The sequence below is a fragment of the Sciurus carolinensis genome, chromosome 6 (genome assembly GCF_902686445.1).
Source record: "Sciurus carolinensis chromosome 6, mSciCar1.2, whole genome shotgun sequence".
Lineage (NCBI taxonomy): Eukaryota > Metazoa > Chordata > Mammalia > Rodentia > Sciuridae > Sciurus > Sciurus carolinensis.
The window spans coordinates 137,689,966-137,717,324 of record NC_062218.1 but is presented as its reverse complement, the minus strand read 5'-3'; the positions used below and the strand labels follow the sequence as shown (position 1 = coordinate 137,717,324).

At 36.5% G+C, this 27,359-nt stretch overlaps 1 protein-coding gene across 2 annotated transcripts in view; it reads left to right on the top strand.

The window, feature by feature from the left end:
* Nucleotides 1-27,359, top strand: part of Rad50 (RAD50 double strand break repair protein) — an 89,981-nt gene that overhangs the window by 58,240 nt on the left and 4,382 nt on the right. Inside the window, exons 21-23 of one of the 2 annotated variants that reach the window (XM_047555270.1) lie at nucleotides 153-377; nucleotides 24,062-24,147; nucleotides 24,683-24,825. In XM_047555270.1, the coding sequence (XP_047411226.1) occupies nucleotides 153-377; nucleotides 24,062-24,147; nucleotides 24,683-24,825 (454 nt within the window). Of the gene's footprint in view, nucleotides 1-152; nucleotides 378-8,922; nucleotides 8,988-24,061; nucleotides 24,148-24,682; nucleotides 24,826-27,359 lie in introns of those variants that run through there. The other variant, XM_047555271.1, reaches the window with a different exon arrangement.

The following is a 27,359-nucleotide window of genomic DNA, read 5'->3' as shown; positions in this document are numbered from 1 at the left end:
TCAGTATTACAGTTTTTATACTTGTGCAAGAGAATTTTTTTTCACAGAGAAGTCCAAATTTTTAATAAAAATTACTGTAGAAAATTGTTTATTTCAGATAAAACTAGACTGCATTGAACATATTGTGAACAAAAAAATTTTCCCTTTTATAGTGAACATCAGAAGTTGGAAGAGAACATAGAAAATATAAAAAGAAATCACAGTTTGGCATTGGGGCGACAGAAAGGTTATGAGGAAGAAATTATTCATTTTAAGAAAGAACTTCGAGAACCTCAATTTCGGGATGCTGAGGAAAAGTATAGAGAAATGATGATTGTTATGAGAACAACAGAGCTGGTAAACAAAGATCTGGACATTTATTATAAGACCCTTGACCAGTAAGTATTAGACCAAATTTTGTTTCCATTGTCATGAATATATTTTAGTGTTCTTTCTTCTTTTTAAATTTATTTTATATATGCCATGTAGAAAAATATATGTATGTATACATATATTTACTTAATTATGAATGTAGGATATAAAGCATGTTAGTATTAAAACGGAGTACTCATGATTCTACCTCTCCCTACCAATCCAAGAATTCTACCATTATCACTAACTGGCCTCCACTTAGATGCGCCTCCCTTTTCACAACCCTCAGTCATCTCCACTCCCTGTAACCAGTGACAAAGACTTTTGCTTTCTCTGCTTTTTAAAAACTAGGTTTGGGGCTGGGGAGATAGCTCAGTTGGTAAAGTGCTTGCCTTACAAGCACAGGGCCCTGGGTTTGATCCCCAGCACCGCAAAAAAACAAACAAACAAACAAACTAGGTTTATCATATTTGTGTGGCTTTTTAAGCTTTGTAAAAATGGTATTATATTCTGAGTACTCATTGAGGACTTGTTTTATTACATTCTTCTGTTTTTATTTATCCATGTTGCTTATAGCTGTAGGCCATTCATGTACACTGATATACAGAATTTTACTGTGAAAATATACCACTGTGATCCATTCTCCTATTGGTTTTTTCCAGTTCTTTACTAATACAAACTTTGCTGCTTGGAACATTCTTGTCCTATCTTCTGGAACAAAGGCATAATAAAGTTAAAAATGTGGTGCTGGGTTGCAGTGTTTGCTCACTTTTACAGTCCTAAATTGTTTCCAAAAATGGTTTCGCTAATTTACACCACTAGCAGTATATAAGACTTTTCATTGATGCATTCTCTTTCATTAGTTTTGTAAATTTCTTAATATTTGCCAGTCTAATGGACTTAATAAATCTTTGTGGTCTTCATTTGCAATCCCCTTATTTATTAACATGTAGTAATTGTACATACTAATGGGATTAGTGTGATATTTCTGTGTATGCATATAGCATGCACTTATCAAATCCATCCACCCTTTTCCCACCGCTTCCCCCAACACATACTTTTCCCAATCTCAAGTAATCACTATCCTTTTCAAGTCAACATTTTTGTTCTTCCACACATGAAAGACAACATGTGATACTTGTCTTTCTGTGTCTTTTTTCACTTGAAAGTCTTCTAGTTCAATCATTTTGCTGCAATGACAGGATTCCCTTCTTCTTTATGGCTTGTGTATACGTGCCACATATTTTTTATCCATTCATTTGTTGATGGGCACATAAACTGATTCTATATCTCAGCTCTTGTAAATAGTGCTGCAATAAACTTGGGCATGCAGGTATTTAATGAATATGCTAGTTTCATTTCCTCTGGATATATATATATATATATATATATATATATATATATATATATATTCCACTCCCAGAAGTGGAATAGCTGGATAATATGGTAAATCTCTTTTCAGTTTTTTGAAGAATCTTTGTTCTGTTCTTCATGATGGCTATACTAACTTTCATTCCCTCCAAGAGTGTACAAACTCCTTTTTCTCCACATCCTTGCCAGTATTTTTTTTTCAATAATAACCATTCTGTGGCATTTACAATAGTTATTTATAATACCCACTCAGTGGTATCTTATTGTAGTTTTGATATGTGTTTTTTTACCTTACAACTAATGATATTGAACATTTTTCATTTATTTGTTGGTCATTTGTATTTCTTCTTTTGAGAAGTGTCTCTTCAGATCATTTGCCCAGTTTTTAATTGAATTACCTGTTAAGTTTTTTGAGTTCTTTATATATTCTGGATATTAACCCTCTGTCAGGCATATATTTTCTCCCATTCTGTAGGTTGTCTCTCACTCCATTGATTATTCCTTTGCTATGCAGAAGACTTTTTATTTTTGTTTATCTGTTTTTTTCTCTGTGTGTGTGTGTGTGTGTGTGTGTGTGTGTGTGTGTATAGTACTGGGGATGGAAACCTGTGATACTCTACTACTGAACTTACACACTCAGCCCTTTTTATTTATTTATTATAATTTTGCTGAATTGCTGAGGCTGGTCTCGAACTTGCAGTTCTCCTGCCTTGGCTTCCCAAGTCTCTGGGATTATAGATATGTACCACTCTGCCTAGCAGAAGCCTTGTAGTTTGATGTGATCATGTTAATCAGTTTTTGCTTTTGTTTCCTGTGCTTTTCGGTCCTTTCCAGAAAACCATTTCCTGTACTAATGTTTTGAAGTTTTGTCCCCATGTTTTTTTCTAGTAGTTTCAGAATTTCAAGTCTTAACATTTTACTCTTTGGTCCATTTTGAGTTGATCCTTGAACAAGCTGAGAGAGAAGGGTCATGTTTCTGTCTTCTACAGGTGGATATCCAGTTTTCCTATTGCCCTTTATTGAAGAGGCTATCCTTTGTCCAGTGTGTGTTGTTAGTACCTTTATTGAGAATCAAGTGACATTAATTTGGGGGGATGGGTATACCTGGGATGTCTGCTGTTCTGTGGTCCATTTTATGCCAATATGATGCTATTTATAACTGTAGTATATTTGGAATCAGGCATTATACACTGTTTCCAGCGTGGGTCTTTTGCTTGAAACCACTTCAGCTATTCACAGTCTTTTGTGGTTCCATATTAATTTGAGATTGTTTTTTCTAGTTCTGTGAAGGATGTCATTGATATTTTGATTGGGATCATTTTGCATCTATATATCACTTTGGGTAATGTGGACATTTTAACAATATCAATTCTTCTAATCCATGAACACGAGAGGGCTTCTGTGTGTGTGTTGTGTGTTGTGTGTGTGTGTGTTCAGTTTACTTTATTGGTGTTTCATAATTTTTTTTTTTAATTGTAGAGGTCTTTTACTTCTGTGGTAAATTTTATTCCTAGGGAATTTTGTTGTTTGTTTTTTCATAGTTACTGTGAATGAGAGTATTTTCATGATTTCTTTCTCAACAGATTCATTATTGATACATAGAAAAGTTACTGATTTGTGTGTGTGTGTTTATCCTGCTACTTTACTGAATTTGTTTATCAGGTCTTACAGTCTTTTGGTGGAGATTTAAGTTTTTCTACATATAGAATTGTATCTTCTGCAAACAGATAATTTGACTTCCTCCCTTCTTAATTGTATGCCTCTTATTTCTTTCTCTTGCCTAATTTTCTGGCTAAAACTTCTAGTACTATATTGAATAAGCACAGTGATAGTGGACAGCCTGGTTTTTTTTTTAATTATTTATTTTTAAAATTTTTTACAAACTACATTTTGATTCATTCTACACAAATGGGGTACATCATTTTGTTTCTGTGGTTGTACATGATGTAGATTCATACGATTTGTGTAATCATACGTGTACATAGGGTAATGATGTCTGTCTCATTCTGTCATTTTTCATATTATGTATGACAGGCTGTGTTCTTGTTCCTGATCTCAGAGGTACTGCTTTCAACTTTTCCTCATTTAAAAAAAAAAAAATTTATAGTTGTTGATGGACCTTTATTTATTTATTTATATGTGGTGCTGGGAATTGAACCCAGTGCCTTACACATGCTAGGCAAACATTTATGTTTATGAGAGGTATTGACCAATAGTTTTTTGTTGGTTTTTTTTCATCCTTTTCTGGTTTGGGTAACAGGGTAATGCTATCTCATAAGATGAGTTTGGAAGGGTCCCCTCCCTTTCAGTTCTGTGGAATACTTAGAAAATAATTGGCATTAGTTCTTTAAAAAGTTTGGTAATCTGTAATCCCTGCTATTTAGTAGTCTAAAGCAAAAGGATCACAAGTTTAAGGCCAGCCTTGGCAACATAGCAAGACTCCCCTACCTCCCACCCAAAAAGAAAAAAGTTTGGTAAAATTCAGCAGTAAAATTATCTGGTCCTGGACTTTTCTTTAATGGGAGACTTTATTACTAATTCAGTCTCATTACTTGATTTTGCTCTAGTCAGGTTTTTTTTTTTTTTTTTTTTTTTTTTTTTTTTTTTTTTTCTGTCCTCATGGTTCAATTTTGGTGGGTCTTAAGTGTTCAGAAATGTGTCCATTTCTTTTAGGGTTTCTACATTTTGGCATATAAATTTTTATAATCCTAATGATCCTTTGTATTTCTGTGGCATAAGTTGTAATGTCTCCTTTTTCATCTCTTGTTTTGAGTTTTCTCTCTTTTTTCTTGGTTGGTGTAGATAAAGATTTGTCAGTTTTCATCTTTTTCAAAGAACCTACTCTGTTTCATGAATCATTTTTTTTTTCTATTTCACTTATTTCTTCTCTTTGTTATTTCTTTCCTTTTACTAATTTGGGGTTTGGTTTATTCTTACTGTACACAGTCCATGAGATGCATCTTTAGGTTGTTGATTTTAAATATATGTTTTTTAATGTAGGCACTCAATTCGTAAACTTCCCTTGCAGTACTTATACTGCTTTTGCTACATTGTACATTTTTGGAATGTTGACTTTCCATTTTCTTTTTTTTTTTTTTTTTAAAGAAATTTTAAGATTTTAGACAGGCACGTTGGCACATGCCTGTAACCCCAGCAGCTCAGGAGGCTAAGGCAGGAGCATTGCAAATTCAAAGCCAGCCTCAGCAACAGTGAGGTGCTAAGCAACTCAGTAAGACCCTATCTCTAAAGAAAATACAAAATAGGGCTGGGGATTGTGGCTCAGTGGTTGAATGTCCCAAGTTAATATATTTTTTTTTTAATTTCCCTTTTTACTTCCTCAGTGACCCATTGTTCAGAGAGTGGATCATATAGCTCAATGATAATGTATGCTTTGTGTGCCTGAGGTCAGGTGTTCAGTCTCCACTGGAAAAAATAAATGTATTGTCAGTCTCCATGCATTTGTATAATTTCTAAAATTTCTTTTGTTGTTGGCTTCTGGTTTGTGACCAGAAAATACACTTGTAGGCAGGATATGATCTTTTTTTAAATTTGTTAAAACTTGTTTCATGAACCAATACATGGTCTATTCTGGAGAATGTTTCATGTGCTGATGAAAAGAATTTTTGTTCTATAGTTGTAGGATGGAATGTTCTATAAATGTCTGTTCAGTCCAATTGATCTATAATAATATAGTTTAGCTCTGTTTATTGATTTTTTTTTGTGGGGTCTGGGTGATCAGTACATTGATGAAAGTAGGAAATTGAAATCCTCCACTCTTATTGAAGCCTGTCTCTCCCTTTAGGTCTAATACTTTATTTTATAAAATAGGGTGCTTAGGAAATGAAATTGACCAAATTATATTGTTCTGTTGTGTGCATGTACAAATATGCAATAATGAATCCCACTATTATATGATTATAAGTACCAATAAAAACGAAAATAAAAATAAATTTTTAAAAATTTGATCCTCTGGGGTTGGGGAGATAGCTCAGTCGGTAGAGTGCTTGCCTTGTAAGCACAAGGCCCTGGGTTCGATTCCCAGCACCAAAAAAAAAAAAAAAAAAAAAAAATTTAGATTCTCTAACATTAGCTGCATATAGACTTATAATCATTCTTTTTGTTGAATTTATTCCTTGATCATTTTATAGTGACCTTCATTTCTTGCAGTTTTTGTCTTAAAATCCATTTTGTCAGATATAAGTATAGCTATCCCTGCTTGCTTTTGGTTTCCATTTACTTAGAACATCATTTTCCGTACTTTTACTTCTAGTCTGTGTTTCCTTACTGGTGAAGTAAGTTACTTGTAGGCAGCATATTGTTGGGTCTTGTATTTTATCCATTCAGGCAGTTTATATCTTTCAATTGGAGAACTCAGTCTGTTTACATTCAAGATTATTATTGATATGTAAAGACTTATTCCTGTCATTTTGTTGATTTCTTCTAGTTGTTTCAAATTTTTTTTGTTCTTTTTGGTTCAGTGGTTTGCTGTATTGCCAGTGTTTGATTCTTTTCTGTTTCTCCTTTTTGTATGTATTCTTTTAGTGAGATTTGCAATTTCACATGCTTTCGTGATGGTAGTTCTTTATCTTTCCCTTCTGCATGTAGGACTCCCTTACACATCTTTTTCGTAATAGTCATGAATTCCCTCAGTTTTTGCTTGTCTTAGAACATCTTTATTTCTGAAGGATAGCCTTGCTGGGTATAGAAATGTAGTTTGAGAGTTATTTTGTTTCAGGATTTGGAATATATCATTCCATTCTCTCCGGGTCTATAAGATACCTGCTGAGAGTCTGCTGTTAGTCTAATGGGAATCCTTTAAATGTGGTGTGGTGTTTTCCCCTGGAAGATTTTTAAATTATTTCTTGGACTTAAACTTCTGATAGTTTGTATACTGTGAATACTTTTTCTGATTATGTCTTTTGGCAGTTCTCTAAGCCTTCTGTACATGGATATCTATCTATGTTTTTTCCAAAGATTAGGAAAGTTTTCTGTACCTTTAACTTTTTTCTCCTTGCCTTTGGTTACTCCAGAAATAAATACAGGTGTATTAAAGTGGCCCATAGGAATGAATCTAACATAATTTTCCCATGTACACATATGAAAACAACACAGTGAATCCCACCATCATATACATCCATAAGAATGGGACTCTAACTAGAATAAGATACATTCTGTGCTTGAATAATTATATGAAAATGGTTTCTGCTGTCATGTATAATTAAAAAGAACCAATAAATAAAAATAAAATGTTTCATAGGTCTCAAATAACATTACCTCCATTCCTTCCTTTTCTTCTTCTTTCTTTCTTTTTTCTTTTTTGTTCTGACTCAAGATATTTCTAAAGACTTGTCTTCAAGTTTCTAGTTCAAATCTTTTTTTTTTCACTTAGTATACTTTGTTGTTGAGACTTGCAACTGTTTTTTGTTTGTTTTTAATTTATTGAGCTCTTCATTTCCAGGATTTCTTTTTCATTCTTTTTCAGAATCTCTCTTTGCTGAATTTTTCACTTATATCTTACATTATCTTCCTGATTTTATTCATTTATTTATCTATATTCTCTTGGATCTCTTTTAGCTTATAATTGTTCTTTTAAATTCTATGACTTTGACCCTATGCTCTTTGAATGCCTCACATGACCTTATTTTTTCATATTTCTTGTGCTCCTACATTGAGATTTGCACATCTGATGGATCATTAGCTCTACTATCTTTTACAGGGGAACCTTCTTAGTAGCCCCTTTCTCCTGAAGATATGTCTTGGGATATGAGTTTGTTATGCAGCAGTGGCTTTTAATTCTGTGTGGGAACCATAGTGTAGTCTCTATATAGCTTCTTGGGTTATGATAATGACTTTGGCACAGTGCATTCTATGGTCAAGTCAGAGAGACCCATCATCTCTGCAGACCATGCAAGAGTGGGGATACGCTAAAAGTTTAAGAAGTTGTGGTGTAGATAGCAGTGGGTGCAGGGTCCTCACAGTGGCTACTCTTACAGTGGGGGTGGTGGCCCCTGTCAGGTGTTAAAATTCCTTAGGCACTGCTGATGCTAGCTGTGCTACTAACATGTGCCTCTCTGGCATTCTGGCCCCAGCAGTAGTGAGGGACATGAATCACTTGTCCTCCCACCAGATAATGGTGCTAGATGCTCCCTTGGGAGAGGTAGTGGCAGGAACTATAGCATCCACTCTGTGGTGCTCACATTCAGTTCCAGCAGCAGTGCGTTATCAGACAAGGTGTGGAGTTGGAGTGGTTGGAACCATGTAGGTGGGGTGGCAACAGGAACCGTGGTGTTCCTCTCTACCACATTGGTGGCAAGTCCTTTGGAATTGGGACCATGGACAGAGCCAGGCAAATTCCTCTCAGAGGTGAGCTCCCCTTTAACTATGTATATCCAGTGGTGGAGAAGTGGCTGGAGCCATGGAGTTGCCCAAAGCCCCCTCAGTGCCCCTGTGGGCAGGGCATCAGCATGAACTATAGTGTTCCCTCCCTGCCCTATCAGCAACAGGCACCTGAGTGTGACACAGAGAAGAAGGGGCCACAGGAATCACAGGAGTGCCCTGCCTTTAGTCCTAGCACCAGCACAAGTCCACATATAACTGGCCATGCCCTAGACGTCAGAGGGCAAGTGCCCTCTTCCCCTGATTCTTAAGAGTGGTATCTCTTCCATATCACAACACCCATCCCCTACAGTGCAGGCATCTAGCAGGCTTAGATTACAATTACTCTGCTGGACCAAGTTGGGTTTATGAGGCAGTAACCCCCTGAACCAGCTCCGTAGAATGTCTGTGGAGTACCAGAAATGGAAACATGCAAATGTTTCTGACCCATAGAGCAGTCCAAATTCAGACAGTAACTCACTTCTCAAGATGACTCCTGGCTATAGCATCCTGGTGGTTCACTGGGACATGATGTGATATCCTTTTCCAAAACAAGGCTACTGTGCTACTGTGCACATTCCATATTGTCTAATTGAGCTCCAAGTCTGTAGATTGTGAAACTTACTAGTATCTAAGATTGCCAATATCTGCACTGATAGTTTGCTGGGACTTATCTTTTACCTTTACCTCTGCAGTGGGGAGATTTGCCTTTCCCCCACTGTGAAGCTGGGGTGGCAGATGCCAAGGTGTTTTGTTTCTCATGCCACGCTCTTGTCCCAGGTCTCTGAATCTTACAAGGTTTCACTCTCTTTTGTTGATTTCCAGTTATTCCTGTGGTCATTCACTTTGAAATACAGCTCTACACCTGTTACTGTGGTTCTCCTTTGTGAAGGAGGTGGTAAGTGCTGAGCATCTCTGTTTAGCCATCTTGAATCATTCTGATCCCTCCTTTCTTATGATGCTGAGTTTCTTTTTGTCTTGATGGTCATATTGTTTCTTCTTTTATTAAGTGTTATGTCTTTGACACATTTTTTTATGTATTGCTGGCCTTTTTTTTTTCAACTGATTCATAGGCATTCTGTATCTCTTCATCATTTTAATTCTTTTTAAAATTTTATATAATCTGGGAGCAGTGGTGCACACCTGTAATCTCAGCAACTTAGGGAGACCCTGTCTCCAAATGGGGGGAAAAGAAGGACTGGATATGTGGCTTAGTGGTAAAGTCCCTCTGGGTTCAATTCCCGGCACCAAATAAATAAATAAATAAATAAATAAATAAAACAAAACAAAACAAAACAATTATATATATTACAAATGTCTATCAAAGCTTTATGATTTTACTTAGTGTCTTTTGATGGTACTTTGATTTTAAGGTAATTGAATTTATCAGTCAGTTCTTTGTATGTCTTATTCAGAAATCTCCCTATTCTTACATTTTCTTCTAAAATTTTAAAGTTTTGTCTTTTTTGCATCTAAGTACATTTAGTTATTTAATTTTAAATTGAATTTTATGTACAGATGTAAAGTGTGAGGTAGGAATTCAATTTCATTTCTTCTCTTACAAATAGCCAGTTGTCCTGGTTCTGTATATTGAGTCATTATTTTTTTCTCATTGATATGCCACATCATTTCTGTAATATATTAGAATGCCATATGTGCATGGTTTGGTTCTAGGTTCTCCTTTCACCGGTCACTTTGTCTATCTGTGTGCCATTACCAACAAAACATGGTTATAATTTCTGCAACTTTATAATATTTCCAGCATGTGGCAGAATTTTTTAGTTGAGTCCGACAGTCTTTATCTTTTACTGAACTTAATCCTTTCTTACTCATTGTAATTATTTAATAGAGCCGAATTTCTGCCCTTTTGAGTAATCCTTTCCTACCTTTTATAGGATTGATACATTGTGTATCCCTTCTTTTTCCCTTTGGATTGTAAATGATTTACTATACTTTTGTTATTTGGGTACTTACCTTTAAATATTTGACATACTTATTTGACTTCAGGTCAAACACATTAAATTTCAAAGTGGCCCTGGAGCAGCATTCAGCACAACCTTGGAACTCAGCCTCCAACCCAGACTTATTTGATCTTGGAGGAAGGCTGAGGTAGGAGGATTGGAAGTTCAAAGCCAGCCTCAGCAACTTAGGCCCTAAGCAACTTAGCAAGATCCTGACTTTAAATAAAATTCTAAAAAGCAGTATGGATGTTGCTCAGTGGTTAAGGCCCCTGGTTCAATCTTGATGCCAGGAAAAAAAAAATTTGGTTTTGTCTTTTTTTTTTTTTTTTTTTTTTGGTATGAGGAATTGAGGAGCTTAACCACTGAGCCACATCCTGAGACCTTTTTTATGTTTTATGTCAAGACAGGTTCTCACTGAGTTGCATAGGGCCTCACTTAGTTGCTGAGTCTCTCTTTGAATTTGTAATCCTCCTGCCTCAGCCTCCTGAACCATTGAGATTATAGGTGTGCACCACCATGCCTGCCCAATTTTGTCATTTTTTTGACGCATAAACATTGTACATATTTATTGAGTACCATGTGATGTTTGATAATTGTATATATCGTGTGATGTTCAAATGATACCTATCTCTTCATATAGCTATCATTTCTTTGTGGTAAAACATTCAAAATCCTTTCAACTTTTTTGAAACATAAGTATATTACCATTGCAGACACCTTACTGTGCAATATAACACAGAATTTATTTATTCTAATTCTTAGTTGACCAGCCTTTCCCCATCCCTCCATTTCCCCTATCTCTCCAGCCTCTGGTAACTACTGTGTTATTCTCAGCTTCTTTGGGGTTGTTGTTTTGTTTTTGCCATTGAATTGAGTTCCTATTTCTGGATATTAACCAGATGTGTAGCTTGCATATACATTCTCCCATACTCTAGGTTGTCTCTTCACTCTGTGGTTAGCTTCCTTTGTTGCACAGAAGCTTTATAGTTTGATGTACTCCCATTTGTCTATTTTTGCTTTTGTCTCCTGTGCTTTTGGAGGTCTTTTACCAAAAAATCCTTGCCTGTTTCAGTGTCCTAAAGCACTTCCCCTATATTTTCTCCTAGTAGTTTTGTAGTTTCAGCCTTTAACATTTAATTATTTATCTATTTTGAGTTGATTATTGTATAGGGTAAGAAATAAGTCCAGATTTGTTTTTCTGCATGTGAATGGATATCCCTTTTTTCTAGCAGTATCTATCAAAGAGACTACCCTCTCTTCAGTGCATTTTCTTACCACCTTTGTTGATAAGTTGACTGGAGATGCATGGGTTTACTTCTGAGCTCTCTATTCTATTGCATTAGTCCATTACTGTGCTGTTTTAATGGCTATAGCTTTGTAGTGGTAGTGTATTTTGCAGTTACTTAGTATAAGGCCTTCAGCTTCTTTTCTTTTTGCTCAAGATTACTTTGACTGTTTGGGGGGTTTTTTGTAGTTCCATCTGAATTTTTAGAAAATTTGTACTGGTTCTATGATATTTTGATAAGGATTGCATTGAATCTGTAGATCTCTTGGGGTAGCATGGACATTTTAACAATATTGATTCTTCCAATCTATTAACACAGTATATAAATATTGCCACTTTTCTTGTGTCCTCTTCAGTTTCTTTCATAAATGTTTTATGGTTTTCTTTGTAGAGATTTTTCTCCTTGTTAGTTAAATACATATGCTAGGTTTTTGTTTTCATAGCTGTTGTAAATGGCATTGCTTTCTTGATTTCTTCTTCACATAATTTGCTACTGGCATATAGAAACATTACTGATTTTTGTGTGTTGATTTTGTATCCTGCAACGTTGGTAAGAAAGGTTTTGGAACAAGAACATAAGCAAGACTTATTAAAGCATCCTTGCCCAGTAGACTACACATATACATATTTTTCCCTTTTTATTTTTTTTTTCAATAATTCTCTTTAGGCTTCTCCTATGCCTGCAGGAGACATTTTACTTTTAGTTCTTTAGCAACAGATGTTGTGAATCCAAACGACTCAACACCGTACATTCATTGAACACTAAGGAATGGGAGACCCAGATCCTGCTGACAAGGATATTTTAAATTTAGTTGAAGAAACACAATTCAAAACAGATTTCTGTTAGTAAGAACCTATTAAATGGAATAAGATAATTTAAAGTGGTTGTGATAGAAAAACAAAAGAGGGAATTACAAAGCAGGAATGGACTTTGTGTGAAAGATGATAAATTTTTCCATCATGAAACCTCAAAATTCCATAATACATGGCTAAAAGTACTGTCCCTTAAAACTGAATTTGAATTCTCTTGTATTAAGCAAATTATTTAAATATCCCAAGTTTCCATTTCCTTGTCTTTAAAATGGAAAAAAAGATTTTAAATCCATAATAGCATTCAGTATGAAGAAAGTTAAAAGGAAAACTCAAGGGCAGTTTAGAGTTTTGTCCACCTTTCTCTGTCATGTTCCGTTCTTTAATATGAGTTCTTTTTTTTTTTTTTTTTCATATTGATCATGACCTTTAGTTTATAATTCTGCTTCTTTTTTTACACAGCTTATAAATAGCTTCTTTACCATAAATATTGTGTTCAATATTTTTCCATTTTCTTTTTGAGGCTATTCTCTTTTTTCCTACATTATTTTATTGAACATAATGAACATAATGATGGGATTTGTTGTTACATATTCGTACATGTATATGATATAACAGTATAATTTGGCCAATATCACTCCCCAGTACTTGCCTCCTTCTTCCTTCCTTCCTTCCACCCCCTAGTCCCTTGCCTCTGGTTTACTCACCTCCTTTTGATTTTCATAAGATCCCTGCCCCCCACACACACCTTTCTTTTACTTCTTCCACTCTAACTTTCATATTCTTTTATGTAAGTTCTTAAACTCTATTCCTTAATAGCACTAAGGAACTCTATTAAGAAAATATAAATTTTGGGCTGGGGATATAGCTCAGTTGGTAGGGTGCTTGCCTCATAATCACAAGGCCCTGGGTTCAAATCCCCAGCACCACAAAAAAAAAAAAAAACAAAAAAGAAAGAAAGAAAGAAAGAAAATATAAATTTCTTTTGTTCCTATTTAAACTTTTTTAAAGTTTAAATGTCCCAAAGTTGACTGTGCAGAGGACACACTAATATTAATTGAATATTTACTGCAGGTTAGTTATAATCTAATTTAATTCTTATGTCTATCCTGTAAAAGATAAGTATTGTAGAGATTAAGTAGACTGCTCAAAATTGCACAGCTGAATGGCAGAGATAAAATTAGATCTCAGACCCGAGCTGTGCCTCCTCCTATGCCAAGAGGCTACTATAATAGCCCATTTTACAACCTTTTTAAAAAGTAGTATTTATATAATAGTGTTGTAACTGTTACTTAATGCATGCTTCCTGATTTACAGCCACAGTAATCAACTAATTTTCATATATTTTGTAACTGCTCATTGAGGTGTGTCCATATGTGATGATACATATTGTCATTATATTAGGATTTTGAGTGCTTATATGCTTGCTTGATACTGTTCTAGACACTAAGTAAGTATACAGGAATGAAGAAACATAAAATTAAGAAAATAACAAGTGATGGTAGGTGCTACAAAAAAATTAGCATTATGAGAGTGACTGAGGGACTACTTGAAGACTTTTCTAAGGTAAGACACTTTCTGAGAATGTGACATCTAAGCTGGGCCCTAACTGATGTGAGAGAGCAAGATATGCAAAATTCAGGGAACTTGTGCTCCAGGGGGAAAGTAGCTAATACGGTGGTCCCAAGACCAGTATGAACAGAACATGTTCAAGGAACAGGAAGAAGGAAAGTGTGGTTGAAGATAATCAGATGAATTGTTGGCAGAGTATGTCATGGTAAACAGTTTGGTTTTATTTTAAGTACATTGAGAAGTCACTAGAGGGATTAAGGCAGGAAAGTAATATAATCCAATTGATAATTTGAAGGAATGGCCCCAGCAGCTATGTAGAAAACAGGTTCTAAGGAGCATGAGGAGACTGCTATGGGGCCCTAGGAGATGGCAATGGACTTGGGTGGTAGTAATGGAAATGGAGAGAGGTGAAGGATCAGGATTTGTTCTGGGAATAGAGTAGACAAGCCTTGCTTCTGAATTGAGGATAGAGAAGGAAAAGAAAGAATCAAATATTACTTCTACCTTATTTTTACTTGGGCAACAGAACATTGGAGAAACAAGATGCCATTCTTGAAATGGAAAGAATGGGAGGGAAAACAAAGAATTGTATGTTGAACACTTTAAGTTTGAGGTGTCTATCGATTTCTAAGTAGAGATGTCAAGCAAGCATTTGGATATATAATCCAGTCTAGAGTTCTGGGGAGAGAAACTTGGGAATTGTCAGCATAAATGTGGCATTTAAAATCATGGAATGAGATTACATATGGAATGACTAGACAGAGAGGGGAAATCAAGATTCACTATGTTTACAGATAAATCAGTAAATACAGTAAATTAACAGCTGGAGAGGTAGGGAAAATTTTTTAAAGGTGTGGGATATTGAAAACCAAGTGGAAAAAAAGTACTTCAAGAATCTAATGCTAGGGGCTGGGGATGTCACCCAGTAGTAAAGCACTTGCCTAGCATGCCAGGCTCTGGATTCAATTCCCCACACCACAAAAAAACAACAAACCAATAAAAAAAAAAAGAAAAAAAAAATGCTGTTGAGAGGTTGAATAAGATGAGGACTAAGACGTGACCCTTGAATTTGACAAAATGGAGATTGTTAATGACTTTGAGGAATAGTGAACCGAGTTAGGTAGCAAGTTGGTTTTGTTTTAAATTTACTTATAAGTATTGTATTCTGCACCAAAACCAGTTTCCTTTTACTGTGGTGCACTGCCCTGACAACCTGGGGTTTTGTGTGTGTTAAATGAATAGAACACTACACCTAAAGCCCTCCACCTGTCCCTGCATACCCTGAGAGCCAGTAACAGAGGATCCAGAGGAATTCCCACCATAAGACCTGTCCGTCCTCTAAACTGCCTACCAACAGATGGGGGAGAACTTGGTAGGTGCTCCACCCTCTATTGGACCTTGACCTATAATCAGGAAGGAAGGCCAGTTCACCAAAATGCCTTAGTCACAGAGTCATCACATTGAGCACGGCGAGGACGTGTGAGGGCACTTCATGGAGCCAGGCAGTGTGGGTGGGGGTGGGAGGTACAAGGGTGCTTTCCAGCAGTTTAGACCGGTTTAAGGAACAAAGCTGGGCTGTTTGCTGAGATCTGTTATCTGGTAATCAGATGGATTCTTCTAAATGAGAAGAAAAAAGTGGTGCAAATTTCCCCAAAACTGTGTCTTTGTGGGCTTATGCTTGCAAACAATGGACTTCTCAAGGTTTATACTGTGAGCCCTAAATTTGCCTTCTTCCCCGGAAGAAAATAAGGTCTAAAATTTCCCTCATTGTTTCACATCTTAGAATAAGGCATGCTGTCAGTGTAATTGTTGCATTCAGCTGTCTATTTAAGGTAACACAGGAAATTAGCAGTGCATTTTCAAGAAAAGCTGATTACCATCTGTTATTAGTAATCATCTAAAAACATCACTAAGTAGAAGCATTGGCAATGGTCAGAGACACAGCAGATGAGAAGAGGAAAACATGCATCATTTAGAATGTATTACCTCAGAATATATCCACTTAAATGATTTTGGAATATTATCACTAAAGGTGTAATGTTCTACTCTATGCCCAAAATATTCTACTCTCATCTTTTTCCTAGATATGGAACATTGCATATTAGGTCATACTTCTTCTGAGACTCAGAGTAATGTGCAACTTTGACAGTTTTGTATCTGAGGCAGCCATCTTTCTCTCAGGCTGTTGGAGCATGGGTGCCTGCATTCGAGAACTTTGGATGAGGTCTTTATTCAAGGCTCACCTTGTGGCCACCATTCTAGTCCAGACCATGAGTACAGTAAGATTTCACATTAGTAGCATCTTGGGAAGGGTAGATTACAAAATAAAAAGATAACCAGTGGCATTTCATATCTACTGAAGGTTATTTTAACCAAATATTTATCTTGCAATAATGATTGTACATTGCCTGAATTTTAAAAACTGATGGTTAGGAGTCTAGCCACAGGAAATTAGTTTAGTACTTTGGAGGATTATATCTTAAAAAAGAGTCACTTTCCTTTTAACAATTTAAGATTGGCAAATTAGGGATTTTGAATTTTGCTAAGTAAGAAAAGTCACTAGTAGGTTGGAACACAATAATCATGATACCATTTCCCTTATGCAAGAGGACTTTCACTGACCCAGATGTAGGGAAGCAAGAATGTTCCCCCAGTGCTAAGTTCCAAGGCAGTAGGGGAACATAGCCACTGTAACAAAGAATAATAATCATAGCCAGTTTTTCAGCAACCTACATATCTCAGAGTTTGGTACAATTATAAATACAAGGATAAGGATAATTTATTTTTGGGAAATGACTTTTGTAAATATAATCTTTACTGCTTTTTTCCAACTTGTTTAATTTTTCATTATTTAGTTTTGTATTATACTTTAGAATTAATGTTGGCCTTTCCAGATAATGTTCTCATCAGTGAGATAGCTTTGAGATTACAGGGAAATTCAGTCAAGATTCACCTTTCTTGTGTACTTCTGATTTTGAGCATCAGTTCACATTTTGCACAGTTTAGCCAATCTTCTTAGTAGCTTGAGTCCTGAAGATGGTTTAAGTATGGAAAGAAGTGAGAGCTGGACAAGTTTTCTAAAAGGTGAGGTCTTGGTCTGTTGAGGTGACACTGTTCTAATACCTTAGATACCTGCTCTTTCATGGTGTGTCTCAGGCATTCAGTTCAATGCTAGTGGCTAAGTTCTGAGATGGTCAGAAAAGTGATCAGAGCAGCAACAAGACCCCTAGCTGGGTGTGATGGTGCACTCCTGTGATCCCAGCCATTTGGGAGGCTGAGGCAGGAGGATCACGAGTTCAAGGCCAGCCTGGGAACTTATCAAGATCCTGTCTCAAAAAAAAAAAAAAAAAAAAAAAAAATATATATATATATATATATACATATGTATATATTAAAAGGTCTGGAGATGCAGCTCAGTGGCAGAATGCTTGCCTAGCATGAGTGAGCCAAGGTTTGATCTCTGTCACTGCAAAATATAATAATAATAAATGATAAAAAGAACCCTAACTGCTCTCCAAGGTAGGCTTAATATGCTGCTTCCTTTGTGACATGAGGCTGGAAGCCATGTATGCTTAGAAAGAAAGTAACTCAGAGGCTCTAAGAAGCTATTCCTTAAATGCCAAGTATTGGAGGCATTGGATAGCTTAGAACCAAAGGGAAAATTCTCTCATAGCTGGGGCAGAAGCTCTGGTAGAAAGACGTGCTGAAGGACGATAGAGTCCGCTAGGCATTTAAAGGTAAAGGCATGTCTGTATACAGAAGGAAAAGGGGCACAGATGGAAACGGCTCCACCACTGGCACATGTCTGTGTTTTGTTTTGTTTTGCAGCACTGGGGATCAAATCTATGGCCTTATATACACTAGACAAATGCTCTACCACTAAGCTACGTCCCCAGCCCATTGTTGTTGTTGTTGTTTTAAATAGACTTTATTAGAGCAATTTTAGGTTGACGGCAAAATTGAGCAGGAAAAAAAGTACAGATATTTCCCATGTGCTCCCTGCCTTCCACATGTGCAGCCTCCCCCATTGTCAGTGTCCTACACCAGTGATACATTTGTTATGCTCTGTGAACCTACATTGACATACCATAATCCAAAATCCATAGATTGCATTAATTCACTCTTGGTGACATATGTTCTGTGAGTTTTGATTAATATCTAATGGCATTTATCTATCAGTATAGTATCACATAGAATAGTTTCACTGGCATATGTCTTTTTGTCTTTCTGACTTCTCGATGCCTCCTTTCAAACAGGAAACATGTTAGACCTTTGTCATTTGTGGGGATCACATCCTAAGGCTTTCATGGATCACCAGAATTATAAATGCCACTAAAGCCAGTATGCATCCTCAGAAAATGCAATATATTTTTGCAAATTTCTGGATGAAATCTTTTTTAGACTCTTAACAAATATTTCAATATAAGGCTAAAGTAATTTATAAACCATTATTTTCTTAGATATTAGAGTTTCTCACTTCCATTTGGGAACCTGATTTCACACACACAAAAAGTATACCATTTCACATGAGTTAGTATGTGCAATTAAACTGAAAGACATGCACACTGCAGGTGGTGGGGCTAATGTATGAGGTAACCACTTGCCTACCACAGTTTCTAGCCCATGAAGTTCAAATCTTGGCTTCAGGAAAAGGCCAGGGACTTTCATGGTCTTTCTTTAAGTTATTTAATACTAAATATCTGTAAAAACTAGAATGTAGCTCAGTGGGACAGCATTTGCCTAGCATTTAAGAGGCCCTGGGTTCAATCCCCAGAACCCCAAAGAAAAAAAAATTCAGGTACTCAGTGTGTTTAAAGTTAATTGGTCCACTGTCAGTAAGTAAGCAGTTAGGTCCACAGGGTTCCTGCCAGGGTACAGTTTCAGAACTGCTTTCTTTCCATGGCCCCAGCCTAACTCTTACATATTACTATGGTAGCCTCCTCTACCTCTTATCTCTTACTATTCCTCCCACCCTTACATACACACTCTTCTTTTTCTACCAGGTTAACCTTCCAAAGGTGGTGGTCCCTATTCCTTTCTTTTTAGGAAACACTTCCATACCTGGCCCTTCCCATTTTTATCTCTCACTCTTTACTGCGTTCCTAACCAAACTGAACAGTTTTGTTCCCTTAAAGTACACCACATTTTCCTACACCGCTTCTCCACAAAATACTGCCTCGGTGAAACCCTTCCCAGATATTTTTTCCTTCCTTCGTACTCCATAATACTTTGTACACTTAACCCATTCACCTTTGTCTTATAGATAATTTCTGCTTCCCCATACTTCATGATTATACAAATCATAGAACACACTTCAGACTAGACTCAGCTTAATTTCCATGACAAGTGTCTACTGTTTATTCATCACTTCAGTATTACATCAGTGACATATTTTCATTTCCCTCACAATGTCTTTACATGTAGTATGCAAATATATCTTTTGTTTTTATGTGAATGGTATCACATTAGTTATTTTTCTGTTTTCTTTTTTCATTTAACACAACGAAATTCATTTATATTCATGTTAGTACCTCATTACTTTTAATGGCTTCATAATCTAAATAGATATTATCTGCCATATTTAACCACTGATAGACATACAAGGAAGCTTTTAAAAGTTGGCTACTACCAGTTATGCTGTAGTGTGTATCTTTGCACACTTATGCAGATATACCAGAAAGATATCTGAAGTTACTGGGTCAGGGGGAATATACATTTTTAACTTGTTAATGCTACATTGTCTTCCAAAAACGATTATTAAATGTATGTTTCCATCAATAATATCATTAAAGTGATCATTTCCATGTCTGCCTTTTATCATCAGCCTTTTTAACTTTTGCCAGTCTTTTGCACAAAAAATGCTTTCACTGTAATTTGCATTTCCCTCCTTATTAGTAAGGTTAAATGTCTTTTCATATGTTGGCTACTTGTATTTCTACTGAGAATTTCCTTTCAGTATCTCTTTGCCGACTGTCTACTAGATTGTCTTTTTCTTATTGATTTACATCACTTTTTCATGGACTTTAGATATGAATCCATTTCACAAACATCATAAGTACCTATTCCATGTTTGTCATTTGTCCTTTAACTAACTTTATGGTGTCATTTGTAACTTAATTTTTACATAGTCAAATCTTTAGTCTTATTACTTGTGGCTCCTCAATTCTATGCCTTAGAAAAGTCTTACCAACGTAAGATTATGAAAAATGTTTTCTTCTGGTAGTTTTATTTTGCTTTTTTTTCCTTTCCTTCTTTTTCTTTGAAATGGGGTCTGACTCTGTTGCCCAGGCTGGGCTCAAACTCCTGGGCTCAAGCAGTCCTCCTGAATAGCTGTAACTGCAGACCAGTATACCAGCTTACTTTAACATTTAATCATTTTGTTCATTTGAGTTTTATTTTGGGGTCTGATGAAGAGTAGTTATACCATTTTAATTTTTTTCTCTTTTCCAGCCATATTGAAAGTTTTGCAGTTGGTTTAAAATGTCATGATAAAAATTCTATGTGTATTGGGCTTATTTCTGTATTTTCTGTGTCTACCAACTGTTTATTGTTTGTTTGTTTGTTTTTTGGTAACAGGCATTTAACCCAGGGGTACTTAACCACTGAGCCAAATCCCCAGCCCTTTTTATATTCTTTTTATTTTGAGACAGGGTCTTAATAAACTATTTAGGGCCTCACTAAGATGACTGGCTTTGAACCTGCGATCCTCCTGCCTCAGCCTCCTAAGCTGCTGGAATTACAGGCATGTGCCACCTCGCCTGGCTCTCCCAGCTGTTTTATTCTTATTACCAAAGTTTTATTCTTTTGCATTATCTGTTAGAACTTTAGAGTCACCTTGTGGATACCATTAAAATTTTTTTTAATCTTTGGATTTCTGTTGGATTGCATTTTATTTATGGATTACTTGGGGAGAATAGATATCTTTGCAATATTGGGTCTACCATTTTGGACCTTTTACTGTATGTCTCCTATTTAATCAATTTTTTTGTCCTGCTATAATGTTTTATGGCTTTTTCTTCTAGATTCTATACCTTTTTGCTAGATTTCTATGTATGTTATAGTTTTTTAAATAGTTGCTATTGTGAATAGGATCCCTTCTTTTTACTATTGTCTTTCCTAATCTTATTAACCATTAGATACTAAACCTACCAATTATGTGTATTTATTTATGACCATCTTATTAGTCTTAATAATTTTTCAGTTTACTTTCTTGGATTTCCTAGGTATACAATTATATCATCTACAAAAACAATAGGTTCCCCCACACATACCCCCATCATTTATGCCTCATTTCTTTTTGTTGTCCTACTAAACTGTTGAAGATCCCCAGGACATCATTTTAGAGTGGACATAATAGCGGGCATTTTCCTCTAGTTCTTAGCTGTACAAAGAATGCTTCTGTATATTTTAAATTAGATTGGTGGCTTGCTGTAGGTACCTGAGAGGAATTTTGTCAGATTAAGGAAATTTACTTCTATTTTTCTCTTATTGAAGATTTTTAATGAGAACTCAGTGATACACTGTATCAAAAGCTTCTTTGACATCTATCAAGATCATCTTTTTTTCTGTTGTACTATTCTAGCTTTCTTGGTGATAAATACCACATGGTCATGTGTTCTTTATAATACCCTCACTTACTAAATTTTGTTTTAATTAGAGTGTTTCTTTCTCTTTTCATACACATAATAGGCCTGACATTTTTCTGTCCTCTTTTCACTTATGTTTTTCCTTGCTATTTAATACTTTATATATTTGGTTGGGAGCTAGGTCTATCTCAAGGATTTGATAATGCACACCGATAAATCTGAGACTGATAACTTCAGAAGATGAAGTTAACTGCCTGTTCAGTTTTTGCTGTTGTAATCAAGGACTGTTAATATCCTACCCACTTTTCTCTGATCTAAAACAAGTTATTAATTTCATCAAATCTGTTTTATTAATGGTAAGTGGAGATAAAATCTAACTCCCAGTATTGTTGTAAGGGTTAAAAGAGATGATATGGCTATTTAGCATTGTTGTGGCTCACATAAGGTAAATGTCCATCAGTAATAACCACTATATAGTTACTCCATTAGGTAGATTTTATCTTAGTCATCTCCAATTGTTGCACAGTATGGTTGTAAACTCCATACCAGAAAGAGAGAGGACATAAAGATTAGTTTATGGAGCAGCCAACAGTGGCAGACATCAGCTACCTGTGACACACCCAGGTGGGTCTGGATCTCACTGGCTCCTTTCTGCAGTGCTGTGTTTTGGCAGACCTACATGGCTGGAATGCACCACCTCCTGCTCTACAAGGGAATCAGGACAGACTGTGTGCTCTACTGGACACCGCTGCTCTACTGGAATTTGTTTTCCACATTGGGAATACTTGCTTACATTAATTATTGAAGATTTTTAACTTGGATGGAAAAATAACTTTTTTTAAAAAGTTCCTTGAAAAATCAGGCTCATACTACATAATGCTAAGGAAAGAAGTCTTTATACAGTTGGCCCAAGCACAGTCTATGAGCTTTATTTTGACTTTTTAGGAAATTCTTAAGTGTTTTATCACTTTTTTTTTTTTTCCTTTCTTTTTTTTCTTTTTCTCAGTACTAGGGATTGAACCCAGGACCTCGTGCATCTAGGCAAATGCTCTACCACTAAGCTACATCTCCAGCCCCCATTTTTATTTTATTCTGAGACAGGTTCTCGCTAAATTACCAAGGCTGTGCTTGAACTTGCAATCCTCCTGTTTCAGCTTCCCACATAACTTGGATTACAGGCATGTGCCACCACCATCAACATATCTGTCTTTTGAAAGGAACTTAAGAGGTGTAAAGTAGAAAATGGAGACTTGTTGCATTCTTATCAAGAAGCAGAGTATGGTTTTTTTCCAGGGTTCACTACTTCAATAATCCCTCATCTGATATTTAAGATGTATTTATGTTGAGTCATTTCTTTCTCTTTTGCTGGTGAACCAAGAGATCATGAAATGATTCTGCAGAGGCAGTAGCATTACGTTCAGTTTCTTTTTTTGTATACATCAGATAAGAGGCCTGCAAATGGAAGTAAGTTCGCCTCACATCCTTTGTATGGTGATGGCAGTGATGTTTGCCTTTTTATCATTGGAGTGACATTTATGAGTTCATAAACCTACTTCCAAAGAACCTAAGGTTTTTTTGATGAAAGGTGACTATAAAAGAACTATAAAATATTTTGACAGGCTACTTTTATTTTTACAAACATTATTTTTAGTGTTTAGGAGCTATCTTAAAAGAGATTTGTGGGGAGGGGCGTGCCAGGACCAAATGGAAGTTAATACACTCATTTAGAATTAGGATTTCTGAATCTGCAATTAGGAAGGAAAAATAAAATTTTAAAGTTCATAATAATTTAAGCTTCTAAATCACCCTCTGTGAAGCAGAACCTCCTTGTAATTGGAAAAAATTTCACAGATCTGAGGAATAGAAGCATCACAAATGGCCTGGCTTTTGGTAAATCTTAATAGTAAGAGAAGAGGGACCAGGAAGCAGTTTCCAAGATTCGTTAATTTCCCCAGGGACTGAGGACCCCTTCCTGTAACTCACCCACCTGCATTCAGCAGGCCTTCCTATAACCAGTGGGCATCAGGGGAAACAGTCCCTCCAGTAAGTTATCATGCCTAAGAAAGAAGCCTACCAAACAATTATGTTTTCTGAAATTTTTACAGTTTCTAAGTATTTGCTAAAAGAGGTATTTGTTGTATCATAGAATGACAATGGAGAAGGGTAAAGATTCTGAAATATTATAAATATGCCTCACAATATTTAGTACTAGTGAAGCAACAAGGTTTTGGCCCTACTTATTTTTTTTCTAGCTTTTTTTTCTTTTTTCCTTGATACTGGGGATTGAACTCAGGGGCACTCAACCACTGAGCTACATCCCCAGCCCTGTTTTATATTTTATTTAGGCTTTTTTTTTTTTTCAGGGCCGAGGACCGAACTCAGGGCCTTGCACGTGCAAGGCAAGTGCTCTGCCACTGAGCTAAATCCCCAACCCCTATATTTTATTTAGAGACAGGGTCTCACTGAGTTGCTTAGCACCTTGCAATTGCTGAGGCTGGCTTTGAACTCAAGACCTCCTGAGCCTCCTGAGCCGCTGGGATTACAGGCATGCACTACTGTGCCCAACTCTTTTCTCATATTCTGCTTTTGTAATTGAAAGTTTTAGGGAATTATTTCATGATATTATGTTATTTGTATTAATATATATAATTATATATTTTGACATACACTAGTGCATGTAATCATACATCTTTTATATATAATAGTATGTATTATTTTTCCATTAAAGTACCAATGGCCTCTCTTTCCAGAGCAATAATGAAATTTCATAGTATGAAAATGGAAGAAATCAATAAAATTATTCGTGATCTTTGGCGAAGTACCTATCGCGGACAAGGTAATTAACATAGTGTGTCATAAACACCCTTTACAAAGCCTTCCTCACAGCTTTTTTCCCATATGACCTCTCATCATGCATGCATTACCTCCTTGGATCCCTTTCTAAGCATCTCTTTGAGATTTTCTAAGAAATCTTATAGCAAAAAAAAAAAAAAAAAAGCCAAGTTTTCTATTCCAAAGCCTGATAGGACTTACATCCTTGGCTGTAGAAGGCATTATATTTGGCTGATGACATAATAGGTTTTATTGAAGTGTAGCTAGGGATAAACCCTGATATGATAAGAAGAAAACCTGCCCAAGGAAACACTTAGAGAAGGAGCAGAGGGTTTGGGGTATCCAGGCTGCTTCTGGCCAGACTTCCAGGTTCTTAAATCCCCCCAGCCAGAGAAATAAGTTTGAAACCAGCCAGTGTTTTCCCCAGGTGACATCAGCTTCATGTGTTGCTCCTAGGCTTACTTGGTAATGTTAGAAAATGACAAAAGGTTGCAGAGGGTAAAGTATTTTACATTAAAGTATTTTTCTTTCTGCATCAGATATTGAATACATAGAAATACGATCTGATGCTGATGAAAATGTATCAGCTTCTGATAAAAGGCGGAATTATAACTACCGAGTGGTGATGCTGAAGGGAGACACAGCCTTGGATATGCGAGGACGATGCAGCGCCGGACAGAAGGCAGGTATCTCGGAAATCTGACAGAAACAGTACCAGGAAGCACCCAGGGCTGCCCTTGAATGATAGGAAGCTCCTTTCAGCTCCCGTGGTTACCCTTCCTGATGCCAACCAACATTTCCTGCAGCATTCTGTATGGTGGTTTTAACAGAAGGGCCTGAAGGGTCTCAGGATAGGCTCTTGTCGAACAAGGGGCTGAACCCATTATCATTTCACAGCATTCCTTCTCAGAGTAAGGTCACTCACTGCTTCATCTACTGCTCTTTAATGTGCCACCAAGAAAAAAAATACTAACAACTGTAAGACATATTCCAATTTCAGAGAAATAAACATTTCAGTATTAATATTAATTATATTAATAATAGTATCTATACTGTTAATCATAGTAGTATTAATAAGTCAGATCCTAGGTTGACCCAGATAAGACAGTCCCGTAGATAAGAGAATCTCCTTGAGAAAGTAGCCCCCATGTAGGTCCAAGCCCCTCCACCACCCCAGCCTAGTTTCTGGGCCCACAGACCCTCTAAAAGAGGGCTCTTGCCAGTCAGTTGCCTTGATACCCACAGGTGCTTCTGTCACCAGCACCACATACATAAGACAGGTGCCAGGTCAGGCCAACTGGCTGTATATGAGTCTCTTGGGAGAACAGCAAAATCAGAAAGAAGAATGATGTTTTAAAGAGTCAGGATAATGGGGTCTGCATCCTTCAGTATAAGACTAGGTCCTTTCACTGTGCAAGGTTTCTACCAAAGACTTCCCAGATTCTTCAGCTTTCTCTTTCTCAGATTAGAAGTAGATTATACTTGATATACCTCTGGACCCTGATTTTCATAAAATTTCAAAAAGAAAAGGATGCCCATGTTTTTAATTATTTCTATAGTTTTCAATTTTTTACTTAAAGAATACACCATGCAGTGGCTGGGGGTGTGGCTCAGTGGTAGAGCACTTGCATAGCACACGTAAGGCCCTGGGTTCAATCCTCAGCACCACATAATAATAAAAAGAGGTTTTGTGTCCAAAAAAAAAAAAAAAAAAGAAAGAAAGAATACATCATGCAGCTGGGCACGGTGGCACACACCTGTAATCCCAATGACTTAGGAGGATCGCAAGTTCAAAGCCAACCTTAGTAATTTAGCAAGTGCCCCTGGGTTCAATTCCTGGTCCCCCACCACACACAAAAAAATGAATAAACCATGCGTGTTTGTATTGTCAGCCCAGAAAGCTGATAGCAATTTAAGACATCTGCAGATTACTATCTAAATCGTAGTCTGCAAAAATGACAAACTTATGATCTATAATCAGTATCCCTACTTGCTTTTGTGATTTTTTAGTGTTAATTATAAGTGAATTGGAATCATGATACCTCTGGATTTAAAATGCTTTCAAAATTACTTTCTTTTTGTGCGTGCGATACTGGAAATTATCCCCTTGGATGCTCTACCACTCTATACCCCCATCCCTTTCTGTTTTTTGAGGCAGGGCCTCACTAAGTTACCAAGACTGGCCTCAAATTTGCAATCCTCCTGCTTCAGCCTCCTGAGTAGCCACAGTTGCCTCACTACACCCAACTCAAAAATACTTTCTAAGCAAAAATAGACTTACTATAGTTAGTAGTAATTGCTTTATAGTAACAATTGCTTTCTTGGCATTGGGAGAGAGGGACAAACAAATGGTTTGTACCTAACACTGGCTTTTTCTGAGGCCTTAGAGGCCAGTGTGAGTGGGTCGTGGTAAAATTGGCAGCAGTGGGCTTCAAAGGCAGGAAGTGCCTGTCCCCAAAGGGGAAGCAGTGGCCCGGGTTTCTGCAATCTGTTGGCCTGCCCTGGACATCAGTGAGAAGGTGTGTACTACTGTAAAATCAATTCACTCACAAATTCAGTAGGAGAAGGAATTTATAGCTCACATAAATGTAGTTTATACTTCACAGAATAGCCCTGCATTCTTAATTCTATGTTCCTTATACTCTCAGTTGGCTTCATTTGAGTGTGAGGGTTTTAGTATTAGGTTTCTGTTAATCATGAAAGTGATAATGGTTCCAGTTACTTGGATTTCCTGCAGGTAAGCGTAAACAAAACCACACTTCTATACTCATCCTGATACTGTGACCCATGATTGTTTTTTCCCTCTTACTTTCTCAAAATTATACACACAAACATTTCAGTGTTGACCAGAACACAATACCTGGTGCCAAGTCTCTTTATCAGGAAACTCTAAAGGTCAGGTTAAGAACTTTTAAGGTCATAAATCATAGTTTTATTAAAATTATTAGATACAGCCAAATGGTAATACATCTGTGTTTTAAACCTGTGATTTCAAGTTTTGATTATAGCTGATGTTTTTTATTGGCAGGTAGGGGGAGGATCAGCACTGCATTTAGCACTTTATTTCATTGCAAATGATGGGCTGTGAGAATGCAGCTGCTGAATGACCTTTCAGAGGGACATAAGAACCTGGTTGCAGGGCTGGACCCTCCCACACAGCAGCAATTTCTCTAATGTCACTGATCCTGTGACATTTACCCACCTTTGCCTTCTGAA